Here is a 14,834-nt window from a genome sequence, read left to right as displayed (position 1 = left end):
CATGTATCTCAACGATTCTGGTGCCTTACCTGTGGAATAGATACCTACCTACCTAGTCCCTGTTGACGGCTCAGGCGGGGCAGTAGGGCGACCAGTTACTAGCCCAGCTACAAAGGTGTCTCATCAGTCGAACCTCTCTCTCACCAGCGTGACAACGCATAAGGGCATGTTGGTAACGGAACGCGTGCTCAAACGAAAGATGCTTCAAACCCTATCCAGGCATGTTGTTTGTTAAGCAGCGACTTGTTCAAGTCGAAAATGGCAGGATTCTGGTGGATCCCTAACGGGTGGCAGCTTGTAAATGTGCATATAATAAGTCTAGCATCCATGAGTCTATCAGCAAGACTCATGGATATACATGTTAAGAACTATGGGCATGCTATCTTGATATATCATGAAGAAATTTTAAAGTCGAAAAGTGGCCGATACGTAGAACTTATAAACCATATTCAAGAATAACTCCCTGTCGACAACAAGATTTGTCACTTTTCGATTCTCTCCAACAAGCATTTTTGGCTGGTAAATTTATCAGTGATAGTGGATCGTGACACTCTCTAGCGTTTTGCTATGTTTTTCAAAGTGACAGTCCTATGATCTCGCATGTTATTGCTTAGTGACAGACTCGTCTTGAATCGAAGTGTCCCATTATGCGGACATTTGTCTTTACCAAACCACATAATGAAAATCTCGCATCAACAGGCAAATCATGTCACTTGACCGCTCATACTTTAAGAATAAATAGATCCTCTAAAACTATCTTGTTGATAGCTTAAAATCGCTTTACCTGTAGAAGACGGTGTCATATGGAATAACTATAGGGTTAGTAGCAAAGAACTTAGTATTTCACAATTGCTGGCTAATTCAACTACTAACCTAGGTAGGTAGATACCTTAGTAGGTAGGCAGGTATTCACTACCTTGGAGTTGCATCAAAGACAAAACTGATGAATTACTATAGGGAAAAGTTGGTAAAAAGTTTTGGGTAAATTTCAAGGATGTCTGGTGTTAAAGGCTTTTGATACCATCGGTAGTTCATCTGCTGAAGCGAATGATTCCAGTGATAGTTTAGCTCTCCCAAACATTTAGACCCAGAAACAACTGACGTCAACATCTTTAGACCAAAGCCTTTTTGTTCGTATCAAAAGGCTAAATTGTCAATCAATTCACCAGAGGTACAAGTCAATTGGAGAAACCCTACCATAAGAATTCTCTTCATGTATAACCTGGGGCTTTAGGACCATACCTAATCAATCGAATATATGGCTTGTAAAGTCGAGTATCGAGTATCGAGATCTTGTCCATTTCCAGAACTCCAACTCTATTTCAACCAACAACATACCAAAGCCGGGCTTATCGTTCTTGTCCCAGCCACCTTTACTAGCAGACTAGGTAGTTATTCTTCTTCCTCTTTCACCCCGCACCAATACCGTAACATCCCTCCAACTTAAACTCTTCTTAAACAAGTTGGGCTGCAGCCATTTCGACCACTCTTAACCCAGCCTATTGGATCGTATCACCAAGTGCTGACCTATCTTGTGGCTTTCTGGCCCTCCATGCGCTTGCTTTTGGTCTCCCCGCTTCGAGCATGAGCACATCATTTGTAGCCTTGTTGAAACCAACGCCATTGCCATGTTGCGAGGGAGTTCGCGTGCCGCGGTAGCTGCACGTTGGAAGCATGTACACGATACTTGCTCGGCTTATGCTGTAACTCAATCAGGTGTTGGTACATGACGATCTATTGCAGCTGCAGCTTGTTCATTCAATAAGCTATCTATGGCCCTCACCTCTTCGAGCTGAGCCTTTCTTTCTCTCTCTTATCTCTTCTTTACTTTGTCTCACCTCACCAGCTCAACGGTACCGGAAGAGGTTTCTCTACCATTGTTCCAAGTAAATTTCTTGCTGCTGCATTGCGCATTGCCTAACATGGCTCTTCTCAAGAAGCTCATCGCAGTCTTACCTCTCACATCTGTTGTCTCTGCGCAGTCAAACAAGGTCTGGGCTGCTGTCGCATTCGTCAACCATGGCGAAATCACTCCAGAAACTCAACTACGTACTGTCCTCACTCCCGAGGGCGCGCAGCAATTATGGCGACAAGGGACTGCGTTCCGTGCTCGCTATATTCCAAATGGTGTGAATGATTCAGACTATGAGAACATACAGACAGCATATCTTCAGGATCTTAAACCTGATGTGATTGACAACCAAGAGCTTGAAATCATCTCGCAAACAGATGAATGGGTATCTGGCAGTGCTTTGGCTTTCATGCAAGGCTTTTATCCACCCGCGCCCAACGCCTTTGACGACAATACCGGAGGTGAAGAAATAGCCGTGAATTTGGAATCCAGTGACAACAAGACAGAATATCCTCTCAACGGATATCAGTATCCCAATGTTCGCATTCCAAGTATCAATGACCCAGAATATACATCGTATGCCGCCAGACTCAATTATATAAAACTGTAACTCTGACTAACACCGCACAGCGTACAAGGTACCTCGAGATGTCCAGCCTGGTATGCAGAAATATCAGCAAACCTGACAGAGCACGAATCCCTCGACAACATTTACGAATCAAGCCAGAACTTCTACCAAGACCTCTTCTCTACTCCGCCGCTCAAGGGTACATTCGACATGAAGTCAGTCAACCTCAAGAACGCCTACAATCTTTGGCAATTTGTCGATTATCAATATCGTCACAACGAAACTGTTCACGAGGAGCTAGGCAACGCAAATGGGACATTGACTCTTCTGAACTATTACGCTACTAAAGTAGAGCGCGCAGCGAATAGTTACTCTGACAGGCCTGACGATGACAGCCCACTAGGTGTCCTCTATTCCATCGCCGGACGCACCTTGGCGTACAAAATCATGTCACAGTTCAGGAACAACATCCGCTGGGGAAGTAGCTACAACAAACTCACATTCATGTTCGGCTCAATCGAGCCCATAGTCAGCTTCATCTCTCTCTCGGGTCTTCTCACGAAAGACAATGAAGAACAGCAACCATGGTCATCTCTCCCCGAGCCCGGTGCAGCACTTATCTTCGAGTTATTCGGTGATGATACGGACTCCCCTGGCCGAATGCCTTCAATAGACACCCTGAGAGTCAGAATGTCATATCGTGCTTCCGCAGATGCTGACGAGCCTTTCCGCAACCAGCCAATTTTCAAGTCTGGCCCTGATGGTATCGCATACACCCGCTTCATCCAGATCATGGCTCAGCTTGGAACGTCACCTAGTCAATGGTGCGATATCTGTGGCCCACCACTAGCTCCCTGGTGCATAGATTCTAACTCGGACGACGATATCTTGGGCGATGATTCTTCCTCGTTGGGCCCGGTTATAGCAGGCATCATCGGCGCAGTCATCGCATTCACTGCCGTGGCTCTCGTGGTAGCGTGCTTGTTCGTCTGTGGAGGTCTCCGAATTCGGCGTAAGCAGGCTCCAGATGCACCTCCAAGCACTGCTGCCGCCGTAGGAGGCGCTGCGGGAGGTTTTAAAGGACCAGAGAAGAAAGACGGCGACGCAGATGTGGTTGTGACGAAGCAGGGAGTCCACCATGAACGTGTTGGCAGCTGGGAACTCCGAAGTCCGAATGAGATACCCTCTCAGCCACAAATGTCTGGTGTTATAACCAAAGATTTCGACGCACCTCGACATCGACCAATGGACGACAGTGACGACGATATCAGCGTCATTGGAGCAGCACCAGTCAATGCGCGGGAGAGTATTTGAGTAGTCTGAAGGGAGGTATACTGTGGAATCGAGATTGATCAAGGATGGTTGGTGTATGGGCTATACCCTTTGCTTCTTACGATCGTTATGAGATTTTGTAACATGCTGGGAATTATTTTGAGTAGGCGTTTTGGTGGGCGAATTGGTACATTTACACACTCCCTAGGAAATACCCAGGACATTTTCAAGGCACATATGGAATACCTGTTGTTATGTAGCACGATAGCTTGATTCGGCAAATGAGACTGTCATATGAACATTATCTTATTCTTGTAATATATACGAAAGACAAAGTGACTATACAAACATGCCTTTTGATCATTCACTGGTGTCATATTCATAACCATCCAACGGGGTATCTCCATCCAGCAGCATCTACAGAACAACAAACTCTTCTTCTCGCAACCCCTTAAATCCCAACACCTCCCCATCCATCATCCCATGAACATAGCACTCCCCAACAAGCATCCAAGTCCCCCCTTCTCGCCTCCTCATTAAGAACGGCATCTTGCCCCCATATAATATAACAACCACATCCCCACCTTGCATGATATCAGGACCAACCACAAACCACCCCCCAGCAGTAATAGCAAAGCCACGATACCTCGTGATCAACGTCGCCTCATGGCTCCATTTGAACCCATCGCCTGTATGTGCAAGGTCTTGGATCTCTTGACTGACAGCATCAGTGCTATTTAGAGCACGAACAAGATATGCTGCGCCATTGGCAAGCCACTCTTCCTTCGGCACGCTCTCATATGGTCGCGAACGATCCACTCCGATGCAGGCATTTGTGAGACTCTGCACAAGTGCGAAGAAGGCAGACTCTCCATTGCGATAGCGCTTTTGTAGATTGAATGGCTCGTTGCCACGACAGATATCGCGCCACACAGCTTCGATAGGGAGACGGCGGGGGTTCTTGTGGTTGCGATGGAAGTGGAAAGCATTGTGCCAGAAGATCCATGAAGGTCGGTGCAGGTGATCCAAGCGAACGCCACGGATATGCAGGGCCCGTCTCTTGTCATCGATGTGCAGCTTTGGTAGCAAATTACCTGATGCTCGGTGTGGAGAACCAGGTGTTCCCATGAGATGAAGAGGTACAATACGCCAGTCTGGAGCCCATGTGGGAATATTGCCTCTCTCCATGAGTCTGCGTCGATACGTCGCGGGCACTGCATGGCAGGCAGACAAGACAAGAAGGGTTTCACAGCCGGAGAGTTCTCGGGCCGCTACATCGTAGAAGATGTCCTCGATGGGCCTGCTGTAATCGGGCACAAGCTCTTTGAGGCTTTGACTTCCCGTGCTGAGAGAGAAGTGGCCCAGAAAGGCGTATACGTGGTCTCGAGGGTCCTTTGCCAGCAAGTGCCGTGCGCGATGCAGCTCGTAGATGAATGCAGCGCGGTTGTGATTGAAGTCGTACTGTTCTTCAGGCTCGACGAACCTCTGATACAGATACCTGATATTGGGAGTGAATATTGAAAACCTTGAGCGCAAATAGTGGTACTGGGTATTCAAGACACCTGCAACTGACGAGAGAATCTCCCAGTCAATCTCAGCATCTCCCCAGTACAGCGTGGCCGGTGCACTCGTGCCAATTTCTTGGACAATCCACATTCGACTGAACTATTCCCATTAGCAAAAAAGCCTCTTGCGAGCTGTTGCTGCTGTCTCTTGGAAATCACTCACCCACGGTAGCCTCGTCAGATTGGAAAAAGGCACCCAGGGTGTTCTGTCTTGTTTCAAAAGCTCCTCCGAGTGAACCCTTTTGAATTCATTATGTATCTCCTCATTATTAAATACGCCGTCGAGGTAGTGTATCATAGTCACGGCATCATGCGCGACACCCTCGTGGTCATCGCCCAGCCAGACCAAGACATGATCTGCTCCTTTGTATATGGCATTCATGAGACCGACTTGCTGACTGCGCTCCGCAATATCGTATTGGTTGATACAGACTTGGTCTGCCCAGAGACGACGCTGAGAGGTGGCATGTCTCATACGACGAAGTGCCCCCTCAATGCTTTTTGTCAACGCAAGAGATTCTCCATCGCAGATGATCTCTGACGAACGACCATCGGTACCCCAGCAGTAAGAAATCGCTTCATACCGCGGACTCAGACCAAGGTTCTCGAAGCCTAGATGACCGACTAATGGCTCATCGCCAGCGCCGGGTTCCAATGTTAAAATGCGAACCGAGTAGTTATCCTCAATCGGCGTATACTTGTATCGCTCTAATGCTGACAAATCTTTTGAATTGGCATCAGCCATGGATACCAAATGAACAATATCGAAAACTCCTTTTCAGACGCTTCTGACGGATGGAAGTGGAATACGAATGATATGAAATGTGCCGTGTAGGCCAATAATCCAAAGGCCCGATTCTTTTAGTCCCTTTTAGTGAACCGACGACCAACCCGGGTAGAAACTATATCGTCTTGAGATTTCGAGATTCACAATGCGAACTGGTTTTCCCATCACATCAGCTATGGAATAGAGCCAAACATGTAAAACTTCCTGAAAGTATTGAGTCGAAGAATATTGAGTGCCGAATGGATATGGAACGACATACATACACTCCAGTAGAAATGGAGGGTCGCAATGGAGTGTTACCCTTGCCAGTTAACTGTCAGGCCGAGGTAAGCACTAACTAACATTACGCTGGAAGGACAGAAATCGCTTGCATCATCATTGAAACCACCAATCACTCAGTCAAAAGGAAATGTAACGAAAATGTATTCTTCAAATATTGTATTTGTGGTGTCGAGCGGCGACAAACCTTTCTATCTAGCTACACAAGTTTCCTGTGTCATCATTCGTCCTGAAACTAAATCAAAGAAAACCATGCATGTTATGCAGTAGCACCGCTCATGGGTGGTCCATCCTATGTGCCCCAAACGCCGAGTCCCATCCTAATAAGCCGTAGGATCTCCAAAATTCACTAAAGAAAATAAAAAAGAAATATAAAGCGCTTAGTGTATGCCGTTTTGCCCTCCCCAACAGACTATTGTACCAAGTCTTACAGGTCCATGGTAAGCAACTCTAGCCTTGATGCCACAGCGTCACAACTGGCACTGAGACGTTGCACGCGAGCCATAGCAAGGGCAGCAGTGCATTCCTGTTCACCGGCATCGACGAGTTCCAAGCGAGCAAGGACCTTCTCAGACTCGACACCACCAAAGATGTCAATATGCGACAAACCTTCAGAGTCGAACTCCTTGGGTGTTTCAGTGGCGGTGGTAGCAGCTTCAGTGTGGAACAGGGCAAAATCGGGGTCAGACTCAAACTCAGCATCGATAGGGGCAGCGGCAGCGTCGACAGGTTCAGAAATCTCAAGGTTGGCAACAGGGCGCTCGATGGCAGGAACCTCGAGCTTCTCCTCCTCAGAATCAAAGATGGGCTCGACAAAGTTAGATGACTTGCCGGAGAGAACAGCAGCGTCAATAACCTCGGGAACCTCGGGTGTGTCGACAACAAAGACCTGGGGTTGGAAGTTGAAACCATCAAGGGTGAGCATTGAGAAATCCATGTTCTGCTCAGGGATCATGGCCATGCCAATCTGCTGTTGAGAAGACTGCTGAGCGTTGTATGGGTTGATGTCCTTGGGAACCTGTCGCTGTTCGGGCTGGGGCTCGACCTTGAGCTGAGGAGTCTGCTGAGCGGCGGCTGGGTTGCTGCTGAGGTTGTCCAAAAAGTTGGAGAAAGAAGGCGAAGAGAGGAGCATGCGAGTGAGGTCTGTGAGGCGCTTGTTCTCATCCATGAGGGCTCGGTTCTGAGCTCGGAGATCACCGTTCTCGCTGACTTTGTTGGCAATCTCAGTCTCAAGTTGAGTGATGTATTCTGTTTGTGAGTTAGCATAATGTACGGAATTGATTGAATCTAGTTATCTTACCCTTTCTACGCGAACGGAAGGCACGGGCAGAAACCTTGTTTCGCAGCTGTCGTCGTTCCTTGCTGCTGAGCTTCTTGCCCTCTTCACTGGCCAGCAGTCGCTCGTCCTCATCCATCTCCTCTTCATCCTTCTTGGACCGGGGGAGGTTGGTCATGGGGCTTGTGGCCTGGTTTTCAGGCATTGAAGGCTTGGCTCGCATCGAGTTCAAGAGTTGGGTGATCTTCTGCTCAACAAGAGGATCGGCAGGAGGAGGAGCCTTGCCGCGAGACTTGGGCTGAGATCCCTGGCGTTGAGCCTGCTGTTGCTGCTGAATGATCTGCTGCTGCTGTCGCTGTTGAGCCTGGGCCTTGGCGAGGGCGGCTTGAGAGTGAGCACCGGGCCAAAGTCGACCGACGTTGTTGGTCTGAGTGGGCAAGACGGGTGGCGATGGAAGGCCATCGATTTCCTGCTCGATACTGCTGGGGTCAACAGTGAAGAACTGTTGCGTCTCGGTCTGTGACTCGAAATCCATGTCCATTTCTGATGCGCCCATGGTGCCCTGTGAAGGAGAGGTGTTGAAGTCGAAGAGATCAGCCTCGGGGCTGAATGTAGAGTAGTCCAGGCTTCGGAAGTCTTGGTAACCAGTGTTGTTGGTCTGGTTAACCGCCATGGTACTAGCGATGGCTCCGGGGACGAAGCCTGTCTGTTGTCTGTACATGTCATAGTTGTGACTGGGACCGCTCAAGCTCTGGGCAGTTGTTGTGATGGGAGCAGCAACGGCAGCGGTCACAGGGCTTGTAAAGGTAGCCTTTGATGTGCCAGCTGGTGAGAGAGAAGGAGATTGGAAGCCATCGTACTCGGTGAGATCTAGGAGAGCGTCGAAATCGACATTATTCTGGCCGGGAGCCGACATAGTGTTTATGTAGAGGTATCGTTATTGGCGATACCAAGGAATCGAATCGAGTTTGTAGTTGTCAAGTAGAAGGCCGATTGCCCAGTCGTTATAATGTCAAAGTTTGTCGGTTGTAAAACTTGTATGCTTAGAAGTTGGCAAAGATGGTCGGTACCTAGTTGTTGATGTTGGATGGAAGTTCTGTAACAGAAACGAATGTTTGGAAGTTGAGAAGGGGAAAGATGGAACCGGGCAAAAAGTCGGGAACTGGGGGGGACCGTGTTCTATGAATGGTGTGGATGGGTGCTTCCATGGTCTGTAAAGGACGGTACGTACCGCATCAACCGGGTCTGACAGCAAGATCCCCGACATGTCAGGGACTGGACGATGGGGACCGCTGTAAGCCACTGTAATCCACAACAAGAGCCCACTATAACAACGCTCCAAATCCCTAAATCCAGGTAAAAGACCATTGGAAGAACTTGGGCGAGCGCTGTGAGTCGCTGAACTGGGGCTGTCTGGAGTCCCGGAGACTGGCTGTCAAGTAACGCCGCCCGTTACCAGGATCGGCGGTCGGGGAGCCGACTAGTGAGGAGAGAGGACGCGTCAGCTCTTTTCTTGGTGGTGCAAGCCAAGGAGTTGGAGCCAAGGGCCAAGGATGTGGATAACTCATCGAGGCAGCGCCAGACACCTATCAACGAATCAAAGACTGGCATTGACGACCGAGCCTCTTAGAAACAGCACAGAGTGCCCACCCTGAACTTATCCCTGCTTCGCTATCCGAGGGGTGCGAAAGACGAGACTTGGTTGACTTGCTCAGAAGGGAAGAGAGAAAGCGAAACGAACCAGCAGAGACGTCTGCGGCCTGAGGATGACGACGCTTTACTGCCCTTTTGGGCCAGATGGAGCCCATAATATCTCTCTACTACACTGCGCTTCTGGCTATGGTAGACGCTGCCAGCTATCATGGTCGACCTCACCTGCAGCTGCAGCTACAGCACGAGCTTACGTCTCTCTGCCTTTGGGGCTTCGTGGCCTGGGCTCAATCTGGTCAAGCCTCAGGTTGATTATTCTGTTGCCTGCAATGCCATCACATCACTCTTGTTGTTTGAGATGCGATACAGATAAATCACGGACGGATAATTCCTCCGTCCAATCGTCTAGATAAGACTGGATGGATGTGATAAAGAAACGACAGGACAGGACAGTTGGCTGCCTCACGGCAAAGCGGCAGTCCATGTTTATTATGGTTAAAATGCCCCAAAACAAACCATCAGCGTCCGGAGCGTTTATCTGTCAGAGAATTGTGCACAGCGATTCGCCAACTCGGCTCTGAAGCAAAAAATCATGCCAGGAGCGGATTGACTGATCAGCGTTGGCGGGTGGTGAAACTTGACATCCGTCTGTCCCGAGCGTGGCTGTACGACCACCAAATGAATTGTAATTGGCATGCTCCCAAAGCTTACAGAGTACTGGTACTATGGTGATGATTGTTCTCATTCAGACCCAGGGTGCCACAGAATGGCGATTAATTCATTTCGTCTGTTAGGGGCGGTCTTGGTTCATTTCCCACCAAAGAAATGAACAAACAAGGTCAAGCCTTGTCATGAAAGACATTGCAGAGAGACTATCACCATCATCACCACTAACGATTGCACTGCCACCACCATCATGTCCTACCGTCAAGCACAGTCCATTATCAAGGCCACCGCTTTCTTTTAGACTGTTTTTGTATGCGGCCTGCTTACTTTTTGTTGATTCCATGGCACCTCTTTACTGTGCCACGCTGGATTGATAACATAAACACAAACGGTAACAACAGCGAACATCCATGAGGCTGTGCTTTCAAGGTTGAGTCTTGGCTCGCAAGTAAGCTCATTGATCGTCCATCTTGCACTCGCCTCGATCACTCGCTTGTTCTACAAAGAAATCACGTCGGTAGCAATGAAACGCCGGCAGGCCGTTGTCGGGTCCCAGCTCGTCGAAAGTACCGGTAACTAACTAGAATGTTTGGCGCCTTGAGCGCCTCTGCTGATGTCCGTATTAATGCATTCGTGCCGATATCCAAGCCTCACAAGTTGGCTGTTGTTTTGCCACTCTCAACCAATGTTTTCTTACTCACGGCACCAACATTCCAGTGATCGGCAGTGTCGACAAAAATAGAACTCGACTTGCTTGACAAAGACACAACTGCCAACTGCCGCCCTGATTATCTTCTCCACTGCCCCTGACGATGATGGACAATGACACAAGACGATGCGGCAAATGCCGTGATCATCAGTCCCATACCCAACGCTCTGTCATGCATCGACTTAGAACTGTTTCACAAGATAATTAGCCCTATCCCTTACGACCACGAGTGAGGTGATTTCTTCACGGATATTCTCCCACATCTCGAAGCGAAGGTTAGCTTCTAACTAAACAAGCTTTAGCTAACATCTCGTGCCGACACAAGAGTCTCAATTCTTCACCAATTGACTGGCTGTCTAAACCAGATATGAAACATGGGAATTTATAACCTCCCTCTCCCTCCAAATTACCTCTTTTGGAAGTTCGGGAGTGCATATGAAAAGAAAAAATCTACCGGAATAAAGATGGATTCCCATATTGAATCCAGGTATATGATAGGGTGCAGTATCCTTCCCTTGTTCGGGAGACGACATAGCCCATGCAAATTAAGCACATCGCTAGCCATCCATTGCATAAACTACCTATTTCATATTCCCTGAACACCTGAACCTTCTATCAAAGCCACTCCACGACTCAAAACTAAGCGGCATAGCCACTGTTATTGATCTCACAGCCTTGTTAACCAGAGGCAGAGCGTACTGTAAATATCTCTGGGCTGGCGTTAACTGCGCCTGGCTATTGTCAACCGTATAAAGTCACATGATATGTCACGTGATAAGACAAAAAGTCACGTGGTGACGTTGTATGACAGACAGCCTGATCGTGGTTTCAGCCTTCTTGAGGCCATCCATCAACGGCCCCATTCGCCTGCATCTGCATTGCATCTGCGGAAACTCATCGGAGCCTTACGCCCTACAGCCGTGCGCGCCCAACTGTCACTGCACTCGCGCCTAAATTGTCTGACATACTATTTTCTCGCCCGGTCATAGTGTCGCCTGGGACGCGTTGTCGGTTTGTATATACCGTGTTTTGTGCCTTGATGCGACTCGTGAAGGTTTGATACAGCTTCAGCCGTTTCGCTTCGTTCTGTTAGTTGTTTGCATCGCTTTGCGACTCTATACTCTACATATCGCATCTCCAGCCAGCTCCGAGGATACCACCCTTGCACTGCACTACATACAGAGAATCCAGAGAGGAACGTGCTCGCCGAGCACTTTGCGTTACTGCTCGGCATCAGAAGATCCCTTCTGACTTGCTATTGAGGCCATTTTGTGCCAACTGAATTGAGTTTATTGTACTCGCCACTATGGTAAGCTGACCACAGCCGTGCAAACATAAATGGGGAGAGAAAAACGAAACCTGCCCGCGGCTGTGGCAGGTGGCCCAAAAGAGAGGCATAGACGAGCCCAAAGATCTCAGTTTGATCACGCAGCACCTGTGCCCGCAGGATTTGTTGCCAAGCCAGCTCTGCCAAAAACAACCAAACACCACTCGTACTTCGAGTTTGTTGAAAACAAGGACAAGAAGAAGAAGCTTGAATTTCAGGTATAATGCGACTGTTGCGCGCCGAGGATGTCACAGCACTCACCAACACATATAGATTACCACAAAGAAAACACCCCCTCCTGGTTTTGAGTTTGTTCCCGCCGGCAATCCTGAACTAACGACAGCATGCAAAGAACTATCTCGCGAGAAAGATGCCATGATCTTTATAGTTTCGGTATGCCATATGTCATCACGGCCGACTCTCTCACTACCTAACGCTAACCCAACTGCATGAAGAACGCAAAGGATACTTCTACTTCGAACGTCCTATCACACCAAGTTCATCGCATTGGGCATCATGTCCGAGAAACGATAGTCGACGAAGCGCGTGCCAGCTTGGGACAGTCCATAGAAGACATGTTACCGGCCACTCGCGGTGCCCCTGAACCTATTCCTGAGTCTCAAGCGGAATATGATGCACAAGTTGACGCCGCTCTACGCGACTTATTTCCGAGAATTCCAAACACCGACCGTCAGATGATTATCGAGCACGCTTTCAGACGGGTTTGTACTCCCTCCCCTGACAACTTTCCCAAGGTAATGGATATTTATGATGATAGGACCCCACCAACAAAAACGAGAAAGAGAAAGTAGGCTTTTCAGAAGATATCACACTGGCCCGACGAGTTCAACTGGCAGTGCTTGCTCATATTCGTCATACTCACACGAGGTATGATACCCTACTAAGAGAGACTAGCTGGCAGAACGCTCGCAAAGTCGTCGAGAATTTATGCCTTGATACCCTCGTCAAGTGGCGAGGAGATGAGGAGAGTGGTCGGGATCAGCTAGATGAGATCTTGCGAGAAGTCGTCGTGATATCTGATTCCGAGGGTGAGGAATCTGGTAATGAGTCCGACTCGTCCATCGAAGAGGTGTTTTACCAGCCTGCAAATCCCATTTCCAGCAGACCTGTGCAACACATTTCTGGCCAGGCCGGCCCTGGTCATCACCAATCTCCTAGGCTCAGCCTCGGCGCAAAAGGACCTGTCACCCCTAAGCCGAAAGCAAAGGTGAAGAAAGTCAAGCGTAAGACTTCGGCCGAGAAGAAAGGTCAACGTGGTTTCAAGAGATATCAAGCATGGCAAGATGCCATCGACCGAAACCGCAATGCTCCAGATTCTGCTCCAGAATCACCTCGAGTGCCTGCCACCCAACGCACACATGGCCCACCGCCTGCTGCTCTGGTTTCTATGGATGATCCCTTGCCACCAGCCTCTCAGCTGAGGCTTGTGTCAGGTGCCGGACCTGCCCCTTATGAGAATGGCTACGTTGGCAAACCTCAGTATCCTGCAAATGGCCATTTTATAAGCTCTGGGCCACAAGTTGCCCGTAAGGTAAAGTCTCCATTTTATGAGCCTCAACCTTCCACGCGTCAGTCTGCATCCACGGTGGCAGACCGGTTACAAGATATGTTGGTGCAATCAATCGAACCAGTGTCCCCTAACACTATGAAACCTTCATTTGTGCGTGCAGTACCACCTCGAGGACAAGGTTTCAGGAACGAGCCGCCTCAGAGTTCTAGTATCCAGCGTCCGGCCATCATAACCTCTCCATCACGGCGTATGGATATGAGAGATGAGCCTCCGCAAGTCTCGCGTCCAATACCAATTGAACGCTTGGCCTATGGACAAAGACCCTATGACTTTCCTGTACGAGCCCCTTCTCCTCAACCGAGGGTTGGCATTCCTAGTGCGTCCTCGCATCACTATGATACACGGTCTCGTGGAGTGCAGCATCCTGCAAGGATTCTAGTAAGTCGTCGACCATATGATGAGGCGCAAAGGTTTGGCGACCGTGATACTCCCGTTGTAATGGAAGATCGTGGTGGGTTCTTCGAGCGAGTTCCAGTACGCTCTAGTGGAGACATCGTGATGTCAACCCGTGATGAAAGAGTTCCAGAGTATAGGAGGGATGTTCCCGAAGTACCTGTCGTCCCAGACGACCATCGGGCTACCTGGCAAGAAGAACCCCGATTATTGCGGGCCGGCCGGAGCAACGCAGATATTGACATGATTCCGATCAGCCGTGTGCCTCTGGAAAGCCGGCAACGCCCCGTCGTAACGGAACATCGGGCCATACCTTACCCCGTATCTGCACCAAGAGCCCAAAGTGACATAAGATCATACTTTGAGCCTGGGCCGCATCTCGTTCGCTACAACCCCCCGCCTGCACCAGAGCCTCGTGCAATCATAAATGATCCCATGGCACCACGATACGAAACAGTACGCGAGATGTAAGCAAACTACAAAGATGATAATTTAGAACTTGAACTTACACAGTCTAGTCGTCATGAAGAGCGAGTACCCGAAACCCTCCAGCAATGGGAGCCAGTACACAGATACTACCGGGATGCGCCTCCTATCACAGAAGACCGCAGGCGACCTCCACCCTCGCAATCGCGTCGGCCGGAGGATGTTGTTGTTCTTGAGTAATGATATATCGAATGGTGGCATGAAGCATAAGCGCAGTTGTTGTTTTCTCTCGCTGGCTGGTACATAAAGGTGTTACGCGCATTGAACATAAGCGTCGAGAGTTTGATTGTGGATGTTGTGGATCCACGAAAGGAATGGATTTTGGGAGCTGGCAACATCGGATGATACCCCATTGGAGGCTCAGGTTTGACGTTGGAATCGTTCCATATTATACTGCACAGATATTGGCTTCA

At 49.0% G+C, this 14,834-nt stretch overlaps 4 protein-coding genes across 4 annotated transcripts; 2 read left to right on the top strand and 2 right to left on the bottom strand.

The window, feature by feature from the left end:
* Positions 1–1,922: 1,922 nt before the first annotated feature.
* Positions 1,923–3,734, top strand: FPOAC1_001669 (uncharacterized protein; the record flags this gene model as incomplete). The annotated part of the gene is made up of 2 exons (XM_044846266.1): positions 1,923–2,428; positions 2,483–3,734. 2 exons carry the CDS (start codon positions 1,923–1,925, stop codon positions 3,732–3,734), a joined length of 1,758 nt encoding a protein of 585 aa, XP_044712182.1.
* A 184-nt stretch (positions 3,735–3,918) lies between these two features.
* Positions 3,919–6,002, bottom strand: FPOAC1_001668 (uncharacterized protein; the record flags this gene model as incomplete). Its single annotated transcript, XM_044846265.1, has 3 exons — positions 3,919–3,938; positions 4,277–5,357; positions 5,421–6,002. The coding sequence occupies 3 exons, from the start codon at positions 6,000–6,002 to the stop codon at positions 3,919–3,921; spliced, it is 1,683 nt and encodes a 560-aa protein (XP_044712181.1).
* A 748-nt stretch (positions 6,003–6,750) lies between these two features.
* MBZ1 (BZIP-type transcription factor mbz1) lies at positions 6,751–8,515 on the bottom strand (the record flags this gene model as incomplete). The annotated part of the gene is made up of 2 exons (XM_044846264.1): positions 6,751–7,571; positions 7,624–8,515. 2 exons carry the CDS (start codon positions 8,513–8,515, stop codon positions 6,751–6,753), a joined length of 1,713 nt encoding a protein of 570 aa, XP_044712180.1.
* A 3,447-nt stretch (positions 8,516–11,962) lies between these two features.
* FPOAC1_001666 (uncharacterized protein) lies at positions 11,963–14,601 on the top strand (the record flags this gene model as incomplete). The annotated part of the gene is made up of 5 exons (XM_044846263.1): positions 11,963–12,169; positions 12,225–12,344; positions 12,407–12,673; positions 12,730–14,402; positions 14,454–14,601. The coding sequence occupies 5 exons, from the start codon at positions 11,963–11,965 to the stop codon at positions 14,599–14,601; spliced, it is 2,415 nt and encodes an 804-aa protein (XP_044712179.1).
* Between the last annotated feature and the right edge of the window lie 233 nt (positions 14,602–14,834).

The sequence above is a fragment of the Fusarium poae genome, chromosome 1 (assembly GCF_019609905.1).
Source record: "Fusarium poae strain DAOMC 252244 chromosome 1, whole genome shotgun sequence".
Classification (NCBI taxonomy): Eukaryota; Fungi; Ascomycota; class Sordariomycetes; order Hypocreales; family Nectriaceae; genus Fusarium; species Fusarium poae.
Note: the sequence above shows the minus strand (reverse complement) of the source record. Positions and strands in the feature narration are given on the sequence as shown.